Source organism: Schistocerca cancellata, chromosome 2 (genome assembly GCF_023864275.1).
Source record: "Schistocerca cancellata isolate TAMUIC-IGC-003103 chromosome 2, iqSchCanc2.1, whole genome shotgun sequence".
In the NCBI taxonomy this organism is placed as follows: domain Eukaryota; kingdom Metazoa; phylum Arthropoda; class Insecta; order Orthoptera; family Acrididae; genus Schistocerca; species Schistocerca cancellata.
In genome coordinates, this window is record NC_064627.1 from 481,122,462 (window position 1) to 481,144,311 (window position 21,850).

The 21,850-nt window shown below is 40.0% G+C and overlaps 1 protein-coding gene across 1 annotated transcript in view; it reads right to left on the reverse strand.

Moving 5' to 3' along the window:
• LOC126155481 (uncharacterized) overlaps window positions 1-21,850 on the reverse strand; it is a 330,938-nt gene that overhangs the window by 264,195 nt on the left and 44,893 nt on the right. Inside the window, 2 exon segments of the mRNA XM_049916231.1 lie at window positions 5,950-6,122; window positions 18,561-18,744. Coding sequence (XP_049772188.1) covers window positions 5,950-6,122; window positions 18,561-18,744 — 357 coding nt within the window.

Below are 21,850 nucleotides of genomic sequence, written 5' to 3' on the forward strand. Positions count from 1 at the left end.
CTTTACACAGTATCCATCCTTTTCTTTCTCTTCTTTCCTTTGTTTTATATGTCACATTCCACACCACACTACATGCTTTGACTTATGAACCACACCATATGAACCATCTCGTATGGTCACAAAACACAGTTCTGATTGTTGGTGAAGCACCTCATGGCCCATCTTACTCCTGCTGATATAATTAATCCTTCACTTCCAAACTGATCACTCTTCCTGACTCATTCTCGAATATTTCCAAGTGCCAGTTTCATACCTCCCTGTGCCACACGTACTTGTACTTCGTTCTAGCAATCACTCCCCTTCCCAACCCCACACCTTTCTCCTCTCTCATTCCACGATGCACATACTAACCTCACGTAATCCGGTCACAACTGCTGTCCCCTTTCTACATACATATCTGCTCACCGACCAGCATCCCACACCATCCTCTTTTTATTTATTTTTATCTTTGATCTCATTGTGTTTTCGCATCAATTCCAGTTCATTTTTGCCTTTCATTATTGGTCCCACACCCTGAGGTTTCATCTTATTTCCCCCTACTTCATCTGTTCCGTTCTTCTCGTGGTTTTTTCCATGTATATTTGTGAATTTTTCACACGTGTTTCTAAATTTATGTAATTTTATCCGCCACCATACATCCTTGCACCTTCCACATGTGCGAAAACAGGACAGTTTCTTTACCCCTAGACAGAACCCAGTCCCACATGCTGTTCCTGCATTGTTGCCTGGCTTGTGGAATGCCCCTAAATGCTCTTACCATCAAATTACCCATTTTCAGCTGCAACCCTTCCTTCCACAATGACTTACACCTGTTGAGATTCCATCAGTCCTTAGCCCTCATCAACCTGATCTTGCAAAACCATATAAATCAGGCCCAAACCACCTTGAAATACCTCTCTCCAATTGCAAAATTATCCTGCTCTGCAATCGCAGATTCCTGTATCTCATGTCTCACAGAAACTTTTGCCCTCCAGGAACTAGAGCAGCATGCACAATGCCACCACAAAAAACTCTCCAATCTGTTCACCATCTACTCTTGCCTTTGACTCCAATACCCACCACCTCTACAACAGTCTCTAAACCTCCCCAACATCCCCTCATAGCTGAAAAATGCCTGCCTCACAAATCTACTATGTTTGCCACGCCCTCAGAAACTCCCTCCCACCGTCATACAGAATCCAGACCTAAACAGGTCCAAGACACAGCTATGAAGCTTTCCCCTAAAAGCCTTCATCCCACATATCAGTCCTTTCCAAATACTTTACCTTTTGTCCCACACCGAAATTCAATCATGTTGGTCTTGAAGATCTTCTCTCCTCCTTCCAATCCCTACAGTGAAAACACTTTTTCGCCACCAACCCTACCAATCAGATTCAACCCAAAACCAATATTGGACCCTGCCCGACTCATTTCACTCCTCCACCCAACTGTGGTCCAACCCCACTGTACCCAAATCACCCCCATTAGCATTCCAGAATTTCTTAACCTCAAACCTTGCCTTACTAATGCTCCCCAAATACCACAACTTGCAAGCTACTCTTACATCCACAGAAAGAACCACAACCCACCACCTAAAAATTGATTCCAATCTTATAATCCTATCTGCTGACAAAGGCTGCCCCACTGTGGTATCAAACTGCAGCGATTACCTGATAGGAGGATTCCGCCAGTTGTCACATTAATCCACCTACAAACCCTACCCCTGTATGTCCATCCCAGAACCACTCCGCTGAGTGCACCTCTCCCCTTACTCCTACCAATCCCCGACTCACACCTTGTAAGTGCTTCCCAAAATCCACAAACCGAATCACCCATGATGCCCCATTGTGGCAAGTTACCATGCCCCCAGTGAGACAATTTCTGTTCTTGTAGGCCAGCACCTTCAGCCTATTACCTGCAACCTACCCTCTTATATAAAGGATACCAACCGTTTCCTCCACAGACTCTCCACAGTTCCTGATCCTTTACCACATGGTGCCCTACACCTCCCTTTACACTACCATTCCTAATGCCCATGGCCTTGCAGCTATTAAATAGTAACTTTCCCAAACATCCGACTGATTCCAAACTTACAACCTCCTTCCTCATTACAATGCCCAATTATATCCTCACCCACAATTACTTCTCCTTTGAAGGCATCATCTACAAAGAAATCCATGGTAGTGCAATGGGTATCCACATGGCATCATCCTATGCTTTTATCACTCAACCACAGGAATCCTTCCAACAACCCAGAATCCTAAACCCCACACCTAGTTCAGATTCAATGATCTATTTACATTCCTCCAGGACCTTAACACCACTTCTCTCATTCAGTTCACCTTGTCCTACTCAACCCAACAAGCCACCTTCCTCAATGCTGGCTTCCACCTCGAGGATGGCTACATCAGTACCTCCATCCATATCAAACCTACCCACCACCAGCAATACCTCCACTTTGACAGCTGCCTCCCATTCCATACAAATATGTCCCTTCCATATAGCCTAGCTACTTTGTGGTTGTTGCATCTACAGTGAAAAACAGTCACTCTCCAAATTTATCAAGAGTCTAACTGTAGCATTCCCAGACCAAAATTATCTTCTCAACCTTGTTCAGAAACAGATCTCCCATGGCTTATCTCTCTAGTCACCTAGCACCTCCTTAGGTCTTACTGTCCAGACACAAAGGAGCATTCCCCTCATGACTCAGTACCAGAACAGCTGAGCTACAGTCATCCGCCAAGGTTACAACTACCTTCTTGCCCTGAAGTGAGGAATATCCTACCCACCATCCTTACCTGCATCCCACCACACCTACACAATGCCCTTGTCCATCTCTACTTGACACCTACTCTCAACCCACTGCCTCAAGACCATATCCCTGCAACAAACCTAGATGCGCAAGATGTGTCCCATACATCCTTCCATCACCACCTCCTCCAGTCAAGCCATAAGTGTCATCTAACTCATCAAAGGCAGGACTATCTGGTGAAAGCAGTCATGTGATCTACAAGCTAAACTGCAACCACTGTGCTGTGTTCTACATGGGCATGACAACCAAAAAGCTGTATATTTGCATGATTGGCCACCAACAAACTGAAACCAAGAGACAGCTGGACCACCCAGTTGGTGAGCATGCTGTCCAACACCACAGTCTTCACTTCAATGACTGTTGGGACAGCCTGTGCAGTTTGCGTCCTTCCTGCTAACACCAGCTTATCTGAACTGCAAAGGTGGGAACCCTGCCTGTAATATGTCCTACAATCCCATAACCCCCCTGGCCTCAACCTTCGTTAGTCACTGTCCTCCACCCACCTACCTCGCCTCGTCTAACCTCCTGACTGAACCTAGCTGCTCTATCCTGTCCCCATCACGTAACTGTATGCATCCGCAAGCAGCACTTTACCTCTCCCCAACCCTACTGTGCTACACCTACCCACCCCAGCCTCCTCCTTACCCCCTTTACACCCACCATCCAGACTGTTTCGCCCACCATGTGCAGTTATTCAAAGTTTGGCCTTGGTGGCCGGAGAAAGCGGTCTTGTGTGTGTGTGTGTGTGTGTGTGTGTGTGTGTGTCTGCTTTAGAAAAAGGCCTTATGGCCAAAGGCTCACTTGTCTAGCTGTCTTTTTGTTGTGGCTGTCTGTGACCGAACATCTCCGCTATATGGTGAGTAGCAAACTGCCCTTTTCATAATACTGTCATTATTCCATACTAACTTTCAGTTGCTTGATTTTTACAAATATACGTTCTTTTTAAAATGTTTCCTAAGGAAGAGATAATTCAAACTCACATGATACTGAATGGCAGAGTTAGCAGTGAATTGATGTACTGCCACTTTTGTTTCTCATTTACTAATTATGTTCAAAATTATTCTGCCAACTTCAAATCATTTTGCAGCCAAATAAAATTTCTTCCACCTAGTAGTTTCTCCTTCCACTACACTCTCCCTCAAAATGAAGGTGCAGAGATAGGAACACACATCTGGATTAAATATGGAAAATGGTTCAATGACAGCAAGAAAACTGCTATGTTATACTCCACAAGTTAACATACTGTGCGTGACACATAAGAATTCGTATGGTATTGCAGTGCCTGTGTTATTCCGAATCATGTTGCAAAGTTCCTTTGGGTATACATTCATGTCCACAGGAACAGGGCACTGTGGCGACTACCACTGTTATGAAATACATTAAATGTATTTGCAATTGTGAATACGGACAATATTCACCTCTATAATGGACTGATGACAATGAAAATTTGTAGCCAAATAGTAAAGTGATCACTTGCAATAAGCAGAAAATCTAGGTTCGAGTCCCAGTGTGGCATAAATTTTCTTTGTCATCAATCCATTATAAGCCTGGTGGTTTTCCATATTCACAACTGGAAATACATTTAATGTACATACGAATTCAGGCACCACTACTGGTTCCCTCCTACACCTGTCCTATTTGTGAGTCGTGCACAAGAAGAATGACGATTGGTCAGCCTCTAAACTGTACATGTACATGTATATGAACATCTGTATCTACATCTCCATACTCCACAAGCAGAGGGTCCCTAGTGCCACTATTAGTCATTTTGTTTCCTATTTCACTCACAAATAGAATAAGGAAAAAATAAATCTTTCTGGTCCTTATGTGAAATCCAGCAACACACTTGTTCTGCAGTCAGTTTCAAATACCAGTTCTCTAAATTTTCTCAATAAGGAATATATTACAGCCTCCTATGTATTGCTCCCATAGGCACACTGAGGCATTTAAACAATGATTTTTCCCACACTCTCTATGTGAATGGAACAGAAAAAACCTAGTAACACATACAATGGGACGTACCCGCTGCATGCACTTCACAGTGGTTCGCGGACAACAAACATGGATGAAGTGTTCCTTGAAAAGAACATTGCCTTCCCTCCAGTGATTCTTACTTAGAGTTCCGAAAGCATCTCTGTAATACTTGCATGCTGACTGAACCTACCGGTAACAAATCTAGAAGCCTGCCTTTGAATTATCCTGAATATTTTCATTTCCCCAAACATTATCATTTCTTGAGATGAATATAGGGGGAAAAAATGAGGCTCTACTTTTGTTGGAATGCACATCCTTTAAATTTTAACAAAAAATATCTCTCCATGACACAACATACATCTCTTAGCATCTGCCTCTAGACTGATTCAGCAACTTTGTACTGTTTTTCCCCCACAAACCAAATGCACCAGTAACACAAGAAGCCACACTCTTTTAATCCTTTTTTAATTCTGGCATGGATCCCATCTGCCTATATAAGAAGAAGAAACAGAGGTAAAACACCACACGCTAAGGAAGACATATACAATGGGTATACTGACAGCCATTACGAAAATGTAGCGTAAAGAATCTAGAGCCATATTTATGAAACTGCATGTCTGCAGGTATGGTTAGATCCACATAATTAGTACATAATAGCCAAAACATTGGTTAGAACCAAGGAAGCTGAAAACCATCTACATAATTTGACAGAAGAAATTCCAGTTATCTATTCTACTTCGTGTCTACTGCAGGACTGGTAATTGGGAGAAGATTGTGCTTCTGCACTGAAATGTTAAATTTAATTTGTTGCTGTAAATGAACAATTACAATCACATAAATTATTAATGTTTCTGCTGCAAAACATGATAAAAATTAAATATATACTGCACTACAAAAATTACTCTAACATATTTTTCAACAATTTAAACATTTGTCTGCAGCTTGCAAAGCCTGAACATTAATATGCAGTGCAAAAATAGAATACCTTTTTAATTTTTGTCTGGAGATCCCACTTTATAACACCACTGCTTTCGCATGCAACATCCTGTTACAAGCTATTTACATAAGCTACTTCAATGAAACAATCAATAAATGCTTATAGTTAGAAACAACTGCAGCCCCCACTTAAAATTAGGCCAACAAATGTAACATAATCACCACCAACAATCTGTTCTTCACCATACCTGAGTTTTTCTCTCTCATTTTTTGTGTAGCACTTGGCAAATGGTGCAGATTGACTCCAGTCCCAGAAATGCAACTCATTGTATGTAGCAATTACAAGCATACGGTTAGTTGGATGAAAAGCAAGTGATGCAATCACAGTTTGCCCTTCAGCCTTCCAAACCTCACTTCCTCCCTGTAAAGACACAAAAAACAGAGTACTTAATGGATGAAATAACTTTTTTTAAATTAATAACAGCAGCTTCCTTGTTTAGGCATCCAAATGGGTGTAACAGATACGAATAGGTTACACATCAGTTTCGCGTAAAACCACCTTAAGAAGATGACAAATGTAATGTGGCATCAAATATGTCTTCTAGATTTGAAAGAGAAGACATTTTAATGTAATCAAAGAAAGCAAGTGCTGAGACTTAAAAGGCCAATATACTCCGACAAGCACTGGTAAATGCATAATCTGTAGCAACGTTGGGGGGGGGGGCGGTGTTTGCCAAATTTTAATTGTCATCTAAGTCAAAAATAAAGCCGCGTATTAATTTCTGGACTTCTTGCAGGTACACGTCTGCTTTCTGGTGCACACTGAAATATCTGCAGCAAAGTACTATACCACACCCACTAGAGGAGCCAAAACAACATTACACAGCTCACTGATAAAGTAGAGTATCATGTGATAATCAGTTTTCGGCAGCGGAAAACTGATAACCACACAATATTCCACTTTATCAATATGCTGCACCATTTTGCTTTGGTTCCTCTAGCAGCATGCTACAGAACTGTGGTGTGGAGATTTCTATGTGTACCAGAACACCATATGTTTACCTCTAAGCAATCCAAACATGAATTATGTAACTTTATTTTTTTCGGGTGCTAATTAACATTTTGTGACTACCATCATATATTTAGTACATCATTAGCAAGTTTTCTATGTAACAAAATCTAGGAGGCATTCAACTTAAGCAAATCTGGCATCTGCCACCTAATACACGCCAGATGATAGATGACCAACCAACTTCACTTTGCCTAAAGGTTATGCCATTCTATGTAAATACAGTACACATGGAACCATCAGGTCATTCTTAATCATTAACCCTTTCCAGCCAAATTTTTTTAATTTGTGAAAAAAATATTTTTTCACATATTTACATATATAATGACTGGGGGGGGGGGGGGGGAGGGGGGCATTTGAGGTGGCTCAATATGATATCACTGGGCAAGATTTGTTTTCTTCTCTGAGGGGTTCGTATTTCACAGTGGTGGCGACAGCACAGCTAAAATTTCAAGTATACAATTAGATGCAGTTTATTCAAGGATAAAGGAAAAGAATTACACTCGCATTTCAAAGCAAGTTAACAAGGTTTTTTATAGCATGGTTCTTACTTTACATGAAAATTTATAAAATAATTCCCGTATTTGGGAAACAAGAACGATTATTACATTTGAAGTTTTTTGCTCGAGAATATACTTTAATGCAAAATTGACACCCCTGTTTGTTTTCCAGATGCCCTGGCCAATGCCGCTTACGTCATCAACTGGGCTGGGGCCAAATGGGGCTTGTTTATTCACAGCTGCTGGTGATGGACTGTCATTGGACGCCGTTCTCATTTTCTTAGCGATGTGTCTCCTACTTTTAGTAGTCCATGAGTTACGTCAGGCCGAAAAATCACCAGAAGCATGTGTTTGGTAGTTCCTATTTGCCTGCAATGTTGACAGCAAAGGTGCCACACATTCATAACACATGTCATTGAGATGGAATATGATTTTAAGATAAAATATTTTCACGCCAATATTACTCCTATACATAGCAACCAGTATGCCATGTAGGTCAACTTCACTCATCAAAAAGTTATATCTGTAACAATGTCTGGCCTTGAAACATCAACAAATTTTTGTTCTCCCACTGTTCAATTTTTCACAGGTTCCATTGGATTTATTCCTTTGTGTAATGACGCAAGGTCAACAGAATTGTTATCATACACTTCAGTACTATGATGTTTCTTTCTCAGTGATCATATGATGCTCGTCCCTTCCTTTTTAAGCTACTTGTCCACTTTCAGATTGCACCCTTGAAGTCCTGTGGATCTAAAAACTCAAGCCAAGATTACAAAGTCTTTCGGAATAGAAATAAGCTTGTAACAAGTGAACCAATGGTCTCTAAATACTTTAAAAATTTTATATTTAGGTAGTCCCTCCATGAGCCTGAACACCATATCACACTTATACCAATACCAGTGTCATTATGTATGGTTCCTTTCCCTAGGTACATTTAAAAATCTTACACAATTCCACTGGAACCTGCTAGGGAAAAACATTTTACATTCCACTTGTGCCGATTTATTTATTTAAATATTGTTTCTGGGAAGAAATACTTTTGAAGGAATGTTTAATTCATAAACAGAATTATATTCCTCAGGTTCAATAAGTGAAAAATTTGTCAACAAATGGTCTCACCTTGAACAACTTGTCATAATTAGGGTCTTTTCCTTGTTTCATTTTAGTATTATCATTCACATGTAAATAATTTCTTAGCTATTCCTAAGCACCGAGTCAGCTATTGGAGGATATCTTGTAGGCTCTGCCCAGTACATTCCGTAACTTGGCATTTTCACAACACCTGACAGGATGAGTATTCCAAGATAATTTTCTGTTTCACGAACATTTGTAGGCAAAGATGCATCAGTTTTCTGTGTACCGTATAGGTTAGACTGACCCAACGAGGTTGAGGTTACTGTCATCACAACATACTGCTGTGAAATTATGCAAAGGTGTCAGTTCATCTTCTGAAGGGTCAAAGAAATTTGAGTCAGATGATGTATCTATTTCTTCAATGTCTTTCTTTCTCCATCAACGCTCCTGACAGTCTCGCATTTATTGATGACATCTTCATGATCTGGACTCACAGTGAAGAAGAACTCCATAATTTCCTCTCCAATCTCAACTCCTTTGGTTACATCAGATTCACCTGGTCCTACTCCAAATCCCATGCCACTTTCCTTGATGTTGACCTTCACCTGTGCAATGGCCAGCTTCACACTTCTATCCACATCAAACCCACCAACAAGCAACAGTACCTCCATTACGACAGCTGCCACCCATTCCACATCAAACGGTCCCTTCCCTACAGCCTAGGTCTTCGTGGCAAACGAATCTGCTCCAGTCCGGAATCCCTGAAGCATTACACCAACAACCTGACAACAGCTTTCGCATCCCGCAACTACCCTCCTGACCTGGTACAGAAGCAAATAACCAGAGCCACTTCCTCATCCTCTCAAACCCAGAACCTCCCACAGAAGAACCACAAAAGTGCCCCACTTGTGACAGGATACTTTCCGGGACTGGATCAGATTCTGAATGTGGCTCTCCAGCAGGGATACGACTTCCTCAAACCCTGCCCTGAAATGAGATCCATCCTTCATGAAATCCTCCCCACTCCACCAAGAGTGTCTTTCCGCCGTCCACCTAACCTCCGTAACCTCTTAGTTCATCCCTATGAAATCCCCAAACCACCTTCCCTACCCTCTGGCTCCTACCCTTGTAACTGCCCCCGGTGTAAAACCTGTCCCATGCACCCTCCCACGATCACCTACTCCAGTCCTGTAACCCGGAAGGTGTACACAATCAAAGGCAGAGCCACGTGTGAAAGCACCCACGTGATCTACCAACTGACCTGCCTACACTGTGATGCATTCTATGTGGGAATGACCAGCAACAAACTGTCCATTCGCATGAATGGGCACAGGCAGACAGTGTTTGTTGGTAATGAGGATCACCCTGTGGCTAAACATGCCTTGGTGCATGGCCAGCACATCTTGGCGCAGTGTTACACCGTCCGGGTCATCTGGATACTTCCCACCAACACCAACCTATCCGAACTCTGGAGATGGGAACTTGCTCTTCAATATATCCTCTCTTCCCGTTATCCACCAGGCCACAATCTCCACTAATTTCAAGTTGCCGCCACTCATACCTCACCTGTCATTCAACAACATCTTTGCCTCTGCACTTCTGCCTCGACTGACATCTCTGCCCAAACTCTTTGTCTTTAAATATGTCTGCTTGTGTCTGTATATGTGTGGATTGATATGTGTGTGTGTGTGTGTGTGTGTGTGTGTGTGTGTGTGTGCGCGCGCGAGTGTATACCCGTCCCTTTTTCCCCCTAAAGTAAGTCTTTCCGCTCCCGGGACTGGAATGACTCCTTACCCTCTCCCTTAAAACCCACATCCTTTCGTCTTTCCCTCTCCTTCCCTCTTTCCTGATGAGGCAACAGTTTGTTGCGAAAGCTTGAATTTTTTGTGTATGTTTGTGTTCGTTTGTGTGTCTGTCGACCTGCCAGCACTTTCATTTGGTAAGTCACATCATCTTTGTTTTTAGGTATATTTTTCCTACGTGGAATGTTTCCTTCTATTATAACTATATATATATAAAAGTACAATATAACTTCTGTGCAATTTCAGTGCAGTAATGTGTTCATTGTAAATAAGTATTATAATAGTAGTATTACATGTTTATTACCTTATAAATAAACTTTTTTATTTTAAATTCAGTGCATTAGTATTTGTAAAATGACTTTCATACAGTGTTAATTAAAAAATGACTATCATTCCACTTGGGACCTGTGGAATGGTACATTAGCTTATTTGTTTTAGTTGTAAATATTTGTCATGTATTGTTGTTTTTCTGACATGTTCCACATCCTGGAGGACCTCCTCACTACGGATCAATTGAAATGAAAGTAAATCTAATCTAATCTGGGAAGAAAGACAAAGTGAGAACCAGTAAAAATACCAATGAACAAAAGTGTCTTATTTTAAGTAATTTAAATGAACACTCTATAGAAAAAACTATCCTGAAGACAAAGTAGCCTTCTCAAAATTTTCCTCTCTTCAACTAAAACAGTGTATACTTGCAGGATCATCAGGAACACATACCGTATGTGTGTGCATTTAACACCAAAACATTAAACTGCTTCTAAATTCCATTTCTATTAAAGAAACGCATGGAGATCTAATTAAAATAATAACAAATAATATAAATAACCAAGCCTGTATGCTTCGTTTGTGTGAAAAATGCCCCACCAGTTCATTGCTTCAAACCCACTTAGAAAATGAAATAGAAAACTATGATCCTCATGAGATGGTACAATACTGGCAATGGGTATCAACTGGTAGAATGACTAAGTGTTCAAATCACTTCTCTATTAGAATTCTGTGACACACCAATTAAGAAAATTGAAAAGCTTACTCCACACTCCTTTATTTCTCACTCACAATCTGATTATCTGAAAATGAAGAAGGAAACACTTGATGAAGGATCATTGTTAATTTCAATGGATTTCAGTGAAAATCTCAGTTTTGTTGTTCAAAATGAAGTACATGGGTACCATTGGAACAATGGCAGCTGTACTCTTCACACTGTCCATATATATTACAAAAAGGACAAAGAGTTCCATGCAAAAAGTATTTGTACTGTTTCTGATGATCTAGAACATGATGTTACCTTGGTGTACCATACTCAGAAGACTGTACTGAATTTTTTTGAAGTGTGAATTTCCAGAAATTCATCGGCCGTATGTTGAATATTTCACTGTTGGTTGTGCTGCACAATATAAAAAATTGTAAGAATTTCAGAAATATCTGCTACCGTGAACCACGACTACAACATAAAGTGCAGCTGGTCCTTTGTTTCTACCAGCCATGGCAAATCTCCCTGTGATGGTATTGGCGGCATTGTTAAAAGACTTCTCACAAGAACAAGTTTGCAAAGAGTTTATAAAGATCAAATACTTACAGCGTCACAGGTATTTGAGTTCTGTTGTGAGAACCTGCAAGGCATTTCAGCTCTCTTTGTTTCAAAAGATGAAATGGTACAAGTCAGACATTATCGTTCTCAGTGCTTCACAAGTGCAAAAACAATTCCTGGAACACGATCTATGCATCACACTGTACCAATATCACCAACCAAGATAGGAGCAAAAAGACTGAGCTGTGATACGGATATTACTATTGTGCGTGATTTCTCAGATGCACTTCCGTCACTATTGGCAGAATGCACTGTGCAGCCCAACTGGTTGCATGTGCATTTGACTCTTCTTGGTACTTGGGAACTGTTGAGAAGGTGAATTGTGGAGGAGATGTTACAGTAAGGTTCATGCACCCTCATGGACCATCCCCGTCTTCTATTAGCCTGATAATGATGTTTGTGATGTTTCTCTCTCTCATATTCTGTGTGAAGTTTATACCACCACAGCAACAAGCCGTACTTACTCTCTGAGCAAAGAATCCTCAAAGTTGGTGGAAGAAAAGTGGTTCTCATACAAGAAAGTATTATCTAAGCATCAAAGTGTCACATAACGTGTGTAGTTCTGAATCAACTTGAATGCAGATTGCAGTACCAGCATTTTGTGTGGTGTTGACAATATTGGCTTTTGACAAAATGCTTAAATATTATTTAAAAAATGCTATGTATTTTTACATTGAGTTAATTTGGTTATGTCAGAGGTAAGAAAGTATTCATATGTCATGTAATGTAAAGTTGCCCTATATTTTATACTGTGTAATTTTGTTTCATATATTGCAATCTTTGTTCAATTTGGATACTGTTATGTGTAGTTGTGTTGTTAATGTCTCTTGGGTAGTAATTGTATTTCTCTAAACATAATTTTCTTCCACAGTGACATTCATTTCTCAAAACTGATTTTTTGTGTGATGAAATTTTATTATTTGTAGATGATTTTCTAATTTGTTCTGTGTTTTCCAGAGGGGGCAATTGTCCAAAATATTTTTTTTCTAATTTAACAATAAAATTAAATAAAATTAATTTACAAAAATTTAATTGAACAATTCTAACATGTTTTCCGAAACTAAATGTCTGAAATGATGTTCCGGGAAAAAACTGTCAGCATACCATTTTTCATTTAAAAAATGAAGCCAATTTTTACAATTTGCTTCGAAGTAGCACATTGCATCAAACTTTCAGCAATTGCTACCAACAGAATGTATGTAAAGCAAAAGTTCATGGTATTAGATACAAAAGCGGTACACAAAATTCAGTTCACAACTAGATAATGAGTGTCATGGCCTGGATGACGTGACATGGAATACCCAACAGGAACATGCAACCCTTGATAAACTGAAGGCTTCCTTTGAAGAAGTGGGACGATTCAGAGGCAGCAAATCATTACTGTTAAATGTAATGCATTGCTTAGGTTTCAGATACAAAATATTAATGAAAGAAAGGCCATAACGGAGAGAGGTAACGTTGTAGCATGGCAGTGTTGAGACTTTAGGGCAGTATCAAATTAACACTTTGATGGTATTATTTGGCTTGACAAATGGCATTATTTGGCTTGACAAAATATGGGTAAACACAAGCCATTCAATGAATCTGTAACTAGCCCCATGCCACAACCCACTGGAAGAAGTAGCACACTGATTTTTCCTCCATGCAGCAATAGGGCTTATGGAAAACATGTTATTGTTTGTAACAAAAAAACGTGCCGATTACCATGAATTTCATCTGTGGTTTAGGGACTCACTTTTGAAAAACATAGGCAAGCATTTGGTGACAGTTATGGAAGCCACCTTTTCTCATTCGACTATCCTTGATAAGGCACCTAAAGCAGCTCCTACAAAACAAGAAATGACCAAATGCCTACAATGAAGAAACATTCCCATACCAGATGGCTATAGAAAGGATGAAATGCTGGAACTCGTGGCTCCAAATAAACCACATTTACCTCTGTGTTCTGGATGAACTGGCTAAAAAAAAAAAATGTGATCATAGGGTCCTCAGGCTGCCACCATACCAGTCACTTCAATTCCACTGAAATCATATGGATTTTTTGGTAAAAAATAACAAAAAGTTTACTTTAGGAGAAGTGGAAAGAGCAACAAATGATGCTATAAACCAAACTTCATAGTCAGATTGGCATAATGTTGTAAGACCGACAAAGGAAGTAATAATGAAAGGATGGGAGAATGAATTTGTAGAGGAAAATAACATTGAACAACTTTTTATTTCATTAAATTTAGGCGGAAGTTCCAGTGACAACACAGACGATAGTGAAAGTAATTCAGATAAAAGTGGCATGCATCCGTTACGCGAACAGTGTATTACCTAGATATTCACTGTGTTCACCACTTAGTTTTCTCTGCTTATTTAGATTTTTGGTCTTTTGCAACATGTGTTACTGAACACTCCACTTCCTACTGTTATTCACTTATTAACATGTAATTGTGGCATCTTAATGCATCACCATCACTACCACAGCAGTGGCCTCCACCACTGGCAACAGTCCGTAACTAAATCATTTGTTTCTGTTTTGATGCATATGCAACTATCAATCACATGAGCATGTGGCTGCTTGTGTATGAGCCAGCTACTCCACTCCCTACCAGTGCTATCTGTCAACCACAAAGTAATTTTAATCAGAATAATATATAGTAAGATGTTACCTTTACTCCTTCCATTATTTATTATTAATTAAATGTTAAAACCTTTGGCAAGCTCTACACACAATTCATCTGATCAAACTACTAAACTTCAAGTAGCTTCCTCTGTGTTTTTAGGCAGATTTTCATGAATGTTACTAAGTCACAAAATGCAGTGTGGGGTCACATGTGCCATGTCACTTGATCATCAGCAATCCATAATCCTCTAGATGGCATGTGAAAGAGCAATAGTTAAAGCACTGGGCTCATTTGGGAGTAACAGAGTCGAATCCTCTAATCCTCATGTGTCTGTACAGATTTAGGTTATCTATTGTCTAAATCACTTCAGCCAATTGCAAAAACAATTCCCTTATCATAACCTTAGCCAATTCTGCACTCTACCCTTTCCCAACCTTGATGCCCACAGTACATTAAATCCTAACCTACCTATGTAGGTCTCCCTCCAATTTTTATACACCATATTTCATGCAATTCTTCATTGAGCACATGTATTTCCTTGCTTCATTTAACAAATCAGATTTTTTTGTGATTTGTGTAATATTAAAATTATGTATTCAAATTAAAGATAAGCTCATTACAAGTTTCCAGTTTATTTGTGAACTGTTCTTACTGTTAACAGATGACAGGTCAACAGGAATCAACTTTTGCTCAAAACCCTCTTGACCACAATCAGGTGTACAATAAGAAGAATACACTACTAACTGTCAAATGAAATACCTAAAATCTTAACTACTGCTACATACACACTCATAATTCTTGTCTTCACTTTCCCTTTATCTAGCATGAGGTTGGATTGGGATACTTGTGGTACTTCTCCATTTTCCTCTTTCTTTTCACCATTTTTCTTACCACAGCTGGGTCACTCACGACCCAGGTATCTTTCCCTTTTAGCATCATCTGTGGCCGTTGGTTATTGTGGTTACTCATGAAACAACTCTTTGAAGAGTTTGATATTTTATTATAAAATAAGGTAGCTTTTCTCAAATTATCCATTATTATTAAGAAAACTTACACGTGTAATATGCACAAATAATAGTCTTTTGATGTGCATTTACTATAGACAGTTTTCGTACACATATGATGCTTTCCAAATATTTCTTACCAGTGCAGTCTGACTTTACAAGACAATGTGCTCATTTTTCTTGCCTCTTAGGAATATCTTAATGAATGGCACAGGTACATGTCTTCCTGGTTGCTTTGTACTTCACAGCAAGCTCCTCCCGCAGCTGCAGTATGAAATCCCTGTTTCAACATTTCTCATTTTGAGCACTGTACAGTACCCACTTATTTATCCCAGGCAAGTTTAGCATGTTGTAAAAAGTATGGACAGACCAACATCTTGAAGGTGCTTCAACTGGGTATCTGTGAGCCATTTGGTTAAGCATATCCACTCCATATTAAGAGCACTTAAAAATGTAAATATATCTGGCTGCTTCTTTTAGACCAGCCTCAGTTTTCAAGTAAGGATGCATAGTGCTGAGAATACGGAAATTACTGCTGCTCTTTCCCCGATAAAATGTCAATGTATTATCATTAGCCAAAGTCTCACTTATGATATTTAAAATGTCTTCTTCTGTTCTTACACATTTGACCATAGTAAATGTGTATGTTGTGAGCACTGCTTATACAGCCAGAATCCGTTACTAACACCTTACTTCATGGGAAAAAGCACTAGCTATGTGATACTTGGGTACACATTCAGACATGTTTCAAACTGATCTCTCTCCCTTCCACTGCTGGAGAACTGCAATGTCATCATCAGTTAGTGACATAAAAGTGAGTTCTGAGACTGTTGAGCAAACATGAAGTGCTACGAGATATGAGATTACTGTAACAGGTGCAGTAGTGGGGTCAGAAGTTCTAAGTGATCTGAATTTTCTCTTTTAAGGTTTCCCCATAAAAAGGAAAATTAGGTGTGAGTGTTCCATCTTGCAGTAGTCTCTCTACTGCCCTCACACTTAGCCTCCATTATTTGTTTTGGTATTCTTCCATCTTCCATTCTCTTTACATGTCCAAACCATTTTAACTAGTTCTCAATTCTCTCATCCAGCTTTCCAATCCAATTTCATTCCTAACATTTTCGTTTCTCACTCTCTCCCCCCTAGTTATTCCCTAACATACACTTCTCAGGAATGTCATTTGCAAATACAGATACCCACTAATCAGGTCAACTTCCTTACTCACTGAACTGTGTATTCTGCCAAACACTTTCTCATCCCACTATTCATATTTCTGGTGGATGTCTATTACCTAGTACTCCCTGGACAAGTGCGTAATTCTTATGATCTGATAATCCTAATTATACTTTTTTTTTCTTTACTTCCCAATCATAAAATCTGCAATTTCCACATTCTGCCATCTTCCAGATCTTTTATTTTTATTTTTCTCCAATCTTCTTAGAATTAGTCACATCCAGAAGTATTAATGTTTACACATTCAGTACGGAATTCTCAATATTCATACTGATGGAATCATTGCAATGAATTAGATTGGCTGCTGCACAAACAGCTCAGCCAAAAGGGTGATATATACAGATTCTAGATAAAACCTTATTAAGGTTCGATAACACAAATCACGCATCGTATTTCCACAATAAGTACAGTGTTCTCTGAAAAGGTGAAAATTTACAGTTCACTCACACAAAACAGTACATTAGTCTCATAACACCATTTTTTGAATGAAAATACACTCCTGGAAATTGAAATAAGAACACCGTGAATTCATTGTCCCAGGAAGGGGAAACTTTATTGACACATTCCTGGGGTCAGATACATCACATGATCACACTGACAGAACCACAGGCACATAGACACAGGCAACAGAGCATGCACAATGTCGGCACTAGTACAGTGTATATCCACCTTTCGCAGCAATGCAGGCTGCTATTCTCCCATGGAGACGATCGTAGAGATGCTGGATGTAGTCCTGTGGAACGGCTTGCCATGCCATTTCCACCTGGCGCCTCAGTTGGACCAGCGTTCGTGCTGGACGTGCAGACCGCGTGAGACGACGCTTCATCCAGTCCCAAACATGCTCAATGGGGGACAGATCCGGAGATCTTGCTGGCCAGGGTAGTTGACTTACACCTTCTAGAGCACGTTGGGTGGCACGGCATACATGCGGACGTGCATTGTCCTGTTGGAACAGCAAGTTCCCTTGCCGGTCTAGGAATGGTAGAACGATGGGTTCGATGACGGTTTGGATGTACCGTGCACTATTCAGTGTCCCCTCGACGATCACCAGTGGTGTACGGCCAGTGTAGGAGATCGCTCCCCACACCATGATGCCGGGTGTTGGCCCTGTGTGCCTCGGTCGTATGCAGTCCTGATTGTGGCGCTCACCTGCACGGCGCCAAACACGCATACGACCATCATTGGCACCAAGGCAGAAGCGACTCTCATCGCTGAAGACGTCACGTCTCCATTCGTCCCTCCATTCACGCCTGTCGCGACACCACTGGAGGTGTGCTGCACGATGTTGGGGCGTGAGCGGAAGACGGCCTAACGGTGTGCGGGACCGTAGCCCAGCTTCATGGAGACTGTTGCGAATGGTCCTCGCCGATACCCCAGGAGCAACAGTGTCCCTAATTTGCTGGGAAGTGGCGGTGCGGTCCCCTACGGCACTGCGTAGGATCCTACGGTCTTGGCGTGCATCCGTGTGTCGCTGCGGTCCGGTCCCAGGTCGACGGGCACGTGCACCTTCCGCCGACCACTGGCGACAACATCGATGTACTGTGGAGACCTCACGCCCCACGTGTTGAGCAATTCGGCGGTACGTCCACCCGGCCTCCCGCATGCCCACTATACGCCCTCGGTCAAAGTCCGTCAACTGCACATACGGTTCACGTCCACATTGTCGCGGCATGCTACCAGTGTTAAAGACTGCGATGGAGCTCCGTATGCCACGGCAAACTGGCTGACACTGACGGCGGCGGTGCACAAATGCTGCGCAGCTAGCGCCATTCGACGGCCAACACCGCGGTTCCTGGTGTGTCCGCTGTGCCGTGCGTGTGATCATTGCTTTTACAGCCCTCTCGCAGTGTCCGGAGCAAGTATGGTGGGTCTGACACACCGGTGTCAATGTGTTCTTTTTTCCATTTCCAGGAGTGTACAATGCAAAACTTAGGAAAGATACCCAACAGTAGACACACAAAAAATAACTGTACTTACATGCAGGTCCCAAACTCTAACCTGACCACCAAGACAGCCAGTTGCTAAAATCTGATTTGATGAAGGATGAAATGCAATACACCAAGGAGTTCTTGGATGTCCAGATAGTGTGTTTATATTCTTTCCAGTTGTCAAATCAGTAACATAAACATTGTGATTGCCATGCGTTGACGCCACTTTCTTCCTACAATGAATAACAATAAAACAGATAATAAGAAATAACATTTCATGGAATCACTGTATTGCAGCAAACAAAACAAATCATTTGTTATGCTGATGATGCAGTTTTGCTAGCAAACAGTGAAGATAACCTGCAGAAACTTTTACATACTTTCATATACTTAATGTGACAGCCAAAAATCTAAATTCGGCCATATCCACTTAAAAAGTTATGACCATATCTGTGGAACCAATTAGATGCAAACTGGAAGCAGATGGAAAAACTATTCAACAGTTTAAGAAATTTAAATTTCTTGACAATGAATTGTGCAGCAGTGGGAATGTCGAAAAGAAGGTTAGAGAACAAGTAACAAAAGCAAACGAGAAGTAGCAGGGTGTTTAAATGATACAATTTGGAAAAACATACATATAGGAACAGATGCAAAAGCAAGAATACACAAAACAAAAGTGAAACCAATTATGACATATACAGATGAGACAAGAAGACTTTTGGAAACAATAGAAATAAAAATTCTGTGGAGGACTGCTGGAAAGACAATTTTGGACAAGACAGTGAGGGATAGAGAAGTGAAAGCATTACAAAAGGATTTAAGGTTGGCACATAATAGAAAGTATGACTATAACGAACATAGAGACAGGATGGATGAACGGAAGATTGTGAAAATCATAAATCACTAGCCGGTAGAAGAAATATGGGATATACAAGGAAGGTAGAATGACAACCTCATGACAGACTAAGGAGGTACTAAAGGAAACAGGCTTCTGGTCAGGAAGAGAGGAGGGGGGGAAGGGGAGGGGAAGGGGAGGGGCGAAGGGGGAGCGGGGGCAGGGGGAGGAGACAGTTTATTCAAAAATACAAGCAGTTCTACAACACAAAACAGGAAACATTAATTAAGAATTAATATATATGTACTCAATAAGACAGCACACAATGCTGACCACTGCGTTCATTAAGTAAGACCTAACACAACTTAAATTAAATGTTAATTAATGCAATATTCGTGTGTATAATTATACAGTGCAATTTTATTTCCAGAAAAATTCTCAAATTCCACCTTCACACTACCTACCAAAGACTTTCCTTTGCTTAAGGGAATTAAACATCAAATAAAGTCCCTAAAGTAATAAAGTTTTTTAAATATCTAAATCTGGAAGAATGTATTTTTCTAGCAGAATTTCAGACCTATGGCAATAATTTAGAAAATTACAACTACTACACCAGTAATGCAGTGCAGTAAAATTATGGGTACAAATAGATAGTAAATCCCAGCAACTAACCACACTGTCTGTGATCAAACACAAAGCAGAACTAACACTAAGGCAAGAGGATGGTACTCAAATGGAAGAAAAAGAAAAGAACAGGAGGAGAAAGAATGAAGGGAATCAAGCAGTGTGAACCATATGCAGAAGTAATGTGGTATGGTTCATACATCCAAAAAACTAAAGGTGAGTTACATCCTGTTGTGAAAGAATACTTATTTCAGTACATTTCAATGGTGGAAACGGGTCACAGCTGCAAAGAAGTAAAAATGTTTTCATAAATAATGGTTTGGTTTGGAGGAGGGGGAGGAGGAGTGGTCGACATTTCAGTATGAAAATAGAATATCCTTAATTACTGGAAATGTATGAAGTGAACTTAAGACATTCCATTTACACTGACAGATAGTTTTGCCAGCTTTACCTTAGTTTCTGCCTTCAATCTGTACAGTTTTCTCTCCCACCTTCTAACAACCCATAGCTTTTATTATGAACTTTCAGTTTCAGATCTTATCGAATTATTTTACTGAAAAGTTGTGTGAAATTGCACTTCTGTGTCTCTACACTTCTACTATTACTTTTAATATACACAGATGTAAGATTCTGAATCACAACTGCATACTACGAAAGTTTCAGATTACCTTATGTATATTCTCTAACCTTCTAACCTGTCTTCAGTAACAAAGGATATCTGAAGGAAAATGCTTGACATTCAGATTAACAAAATTAAATTCTGCTGAAAACAACAATGTCAGATTCTCAATCTTTATCAAGTGATCATGAATAATCTATTTGGTTAAAAACTTCAATTGCTTCGCATCTTACAGTCTCAAATCATAACTTGCCTTCAGCAGTAACAGTTATGACGTTTTGAAATTAAGAGACCTACAGTCAATAATTTAGAGAGCTTGTAGTGGAAAATGAAGTCACTTGATATTGTACATTCAGCGGGTATTAGGTCATATGTTACTGTACACAAAACGCAGTCATCGCATCGAAATTGTTTTTAAGGGTGGAAGGAGAGCCGTATCTCACTGTAATGCAAAGTAAACATAAGTTATATAGTTACTGTGCACCACAGTCAAAGTTGTCCCTGTGTGTTGCACCAAAATCATTTGGGTTTTTTGTATTTCTGTTTATTATGCAATTTATCAGGTCAGTCACATCCACAATCTACGTCGCCATTACAATTACAGTGTACCACGACAAGATTAAACAAAATGAAATTCTCTGTGCAACACATTAGCGTAAGGATAAAGCTCTGGATGGTAACGAAAAGACAGTGAGTTGAAATACACATTCAACCTTTTTTTTTAAAGCTTATTCGTAATTTTTTTTCTAAAAACTATGTTCTCGCAGTAATGTAGTCATAAAATTAATGGCTCTCATTTTAGTTAGTGTTACTTCTTTTATCAATTTAACAAGCTGGGTGTCTTGTTACTTTATTTCTGCACACACAAAATTATTCAAAAAAGCTGAGAATTCGTATAAACAATTATTCCTGACTGCTGAATGATGTATTAAAATGCAATTGAGATTTGTCTCAGCTAAAAGTATACAGAAATGGAGTTTGTGAATCATTCTGCAGCACTTGTTGATATCAAACAAAAATATGGTTAATTTCAGAGTAACATGAACAACTTAGAAGGGTTCCCCACAGCTGAGTCAGCATTAGTTTACCACTGACAGTTACAGTGGGCAGGGTGAGGCAGCTTCGTAAGCCTATCTGAACCAATCATGTAACATGATTCTGTAAACGTCTCTATGGTGACACCTCAGTGTTGTATGACTCTACAGACTGCTACAGTTTCTAGTGCAGCAATCTGTGGTTAACAGATGAAAGCTGGCAACAA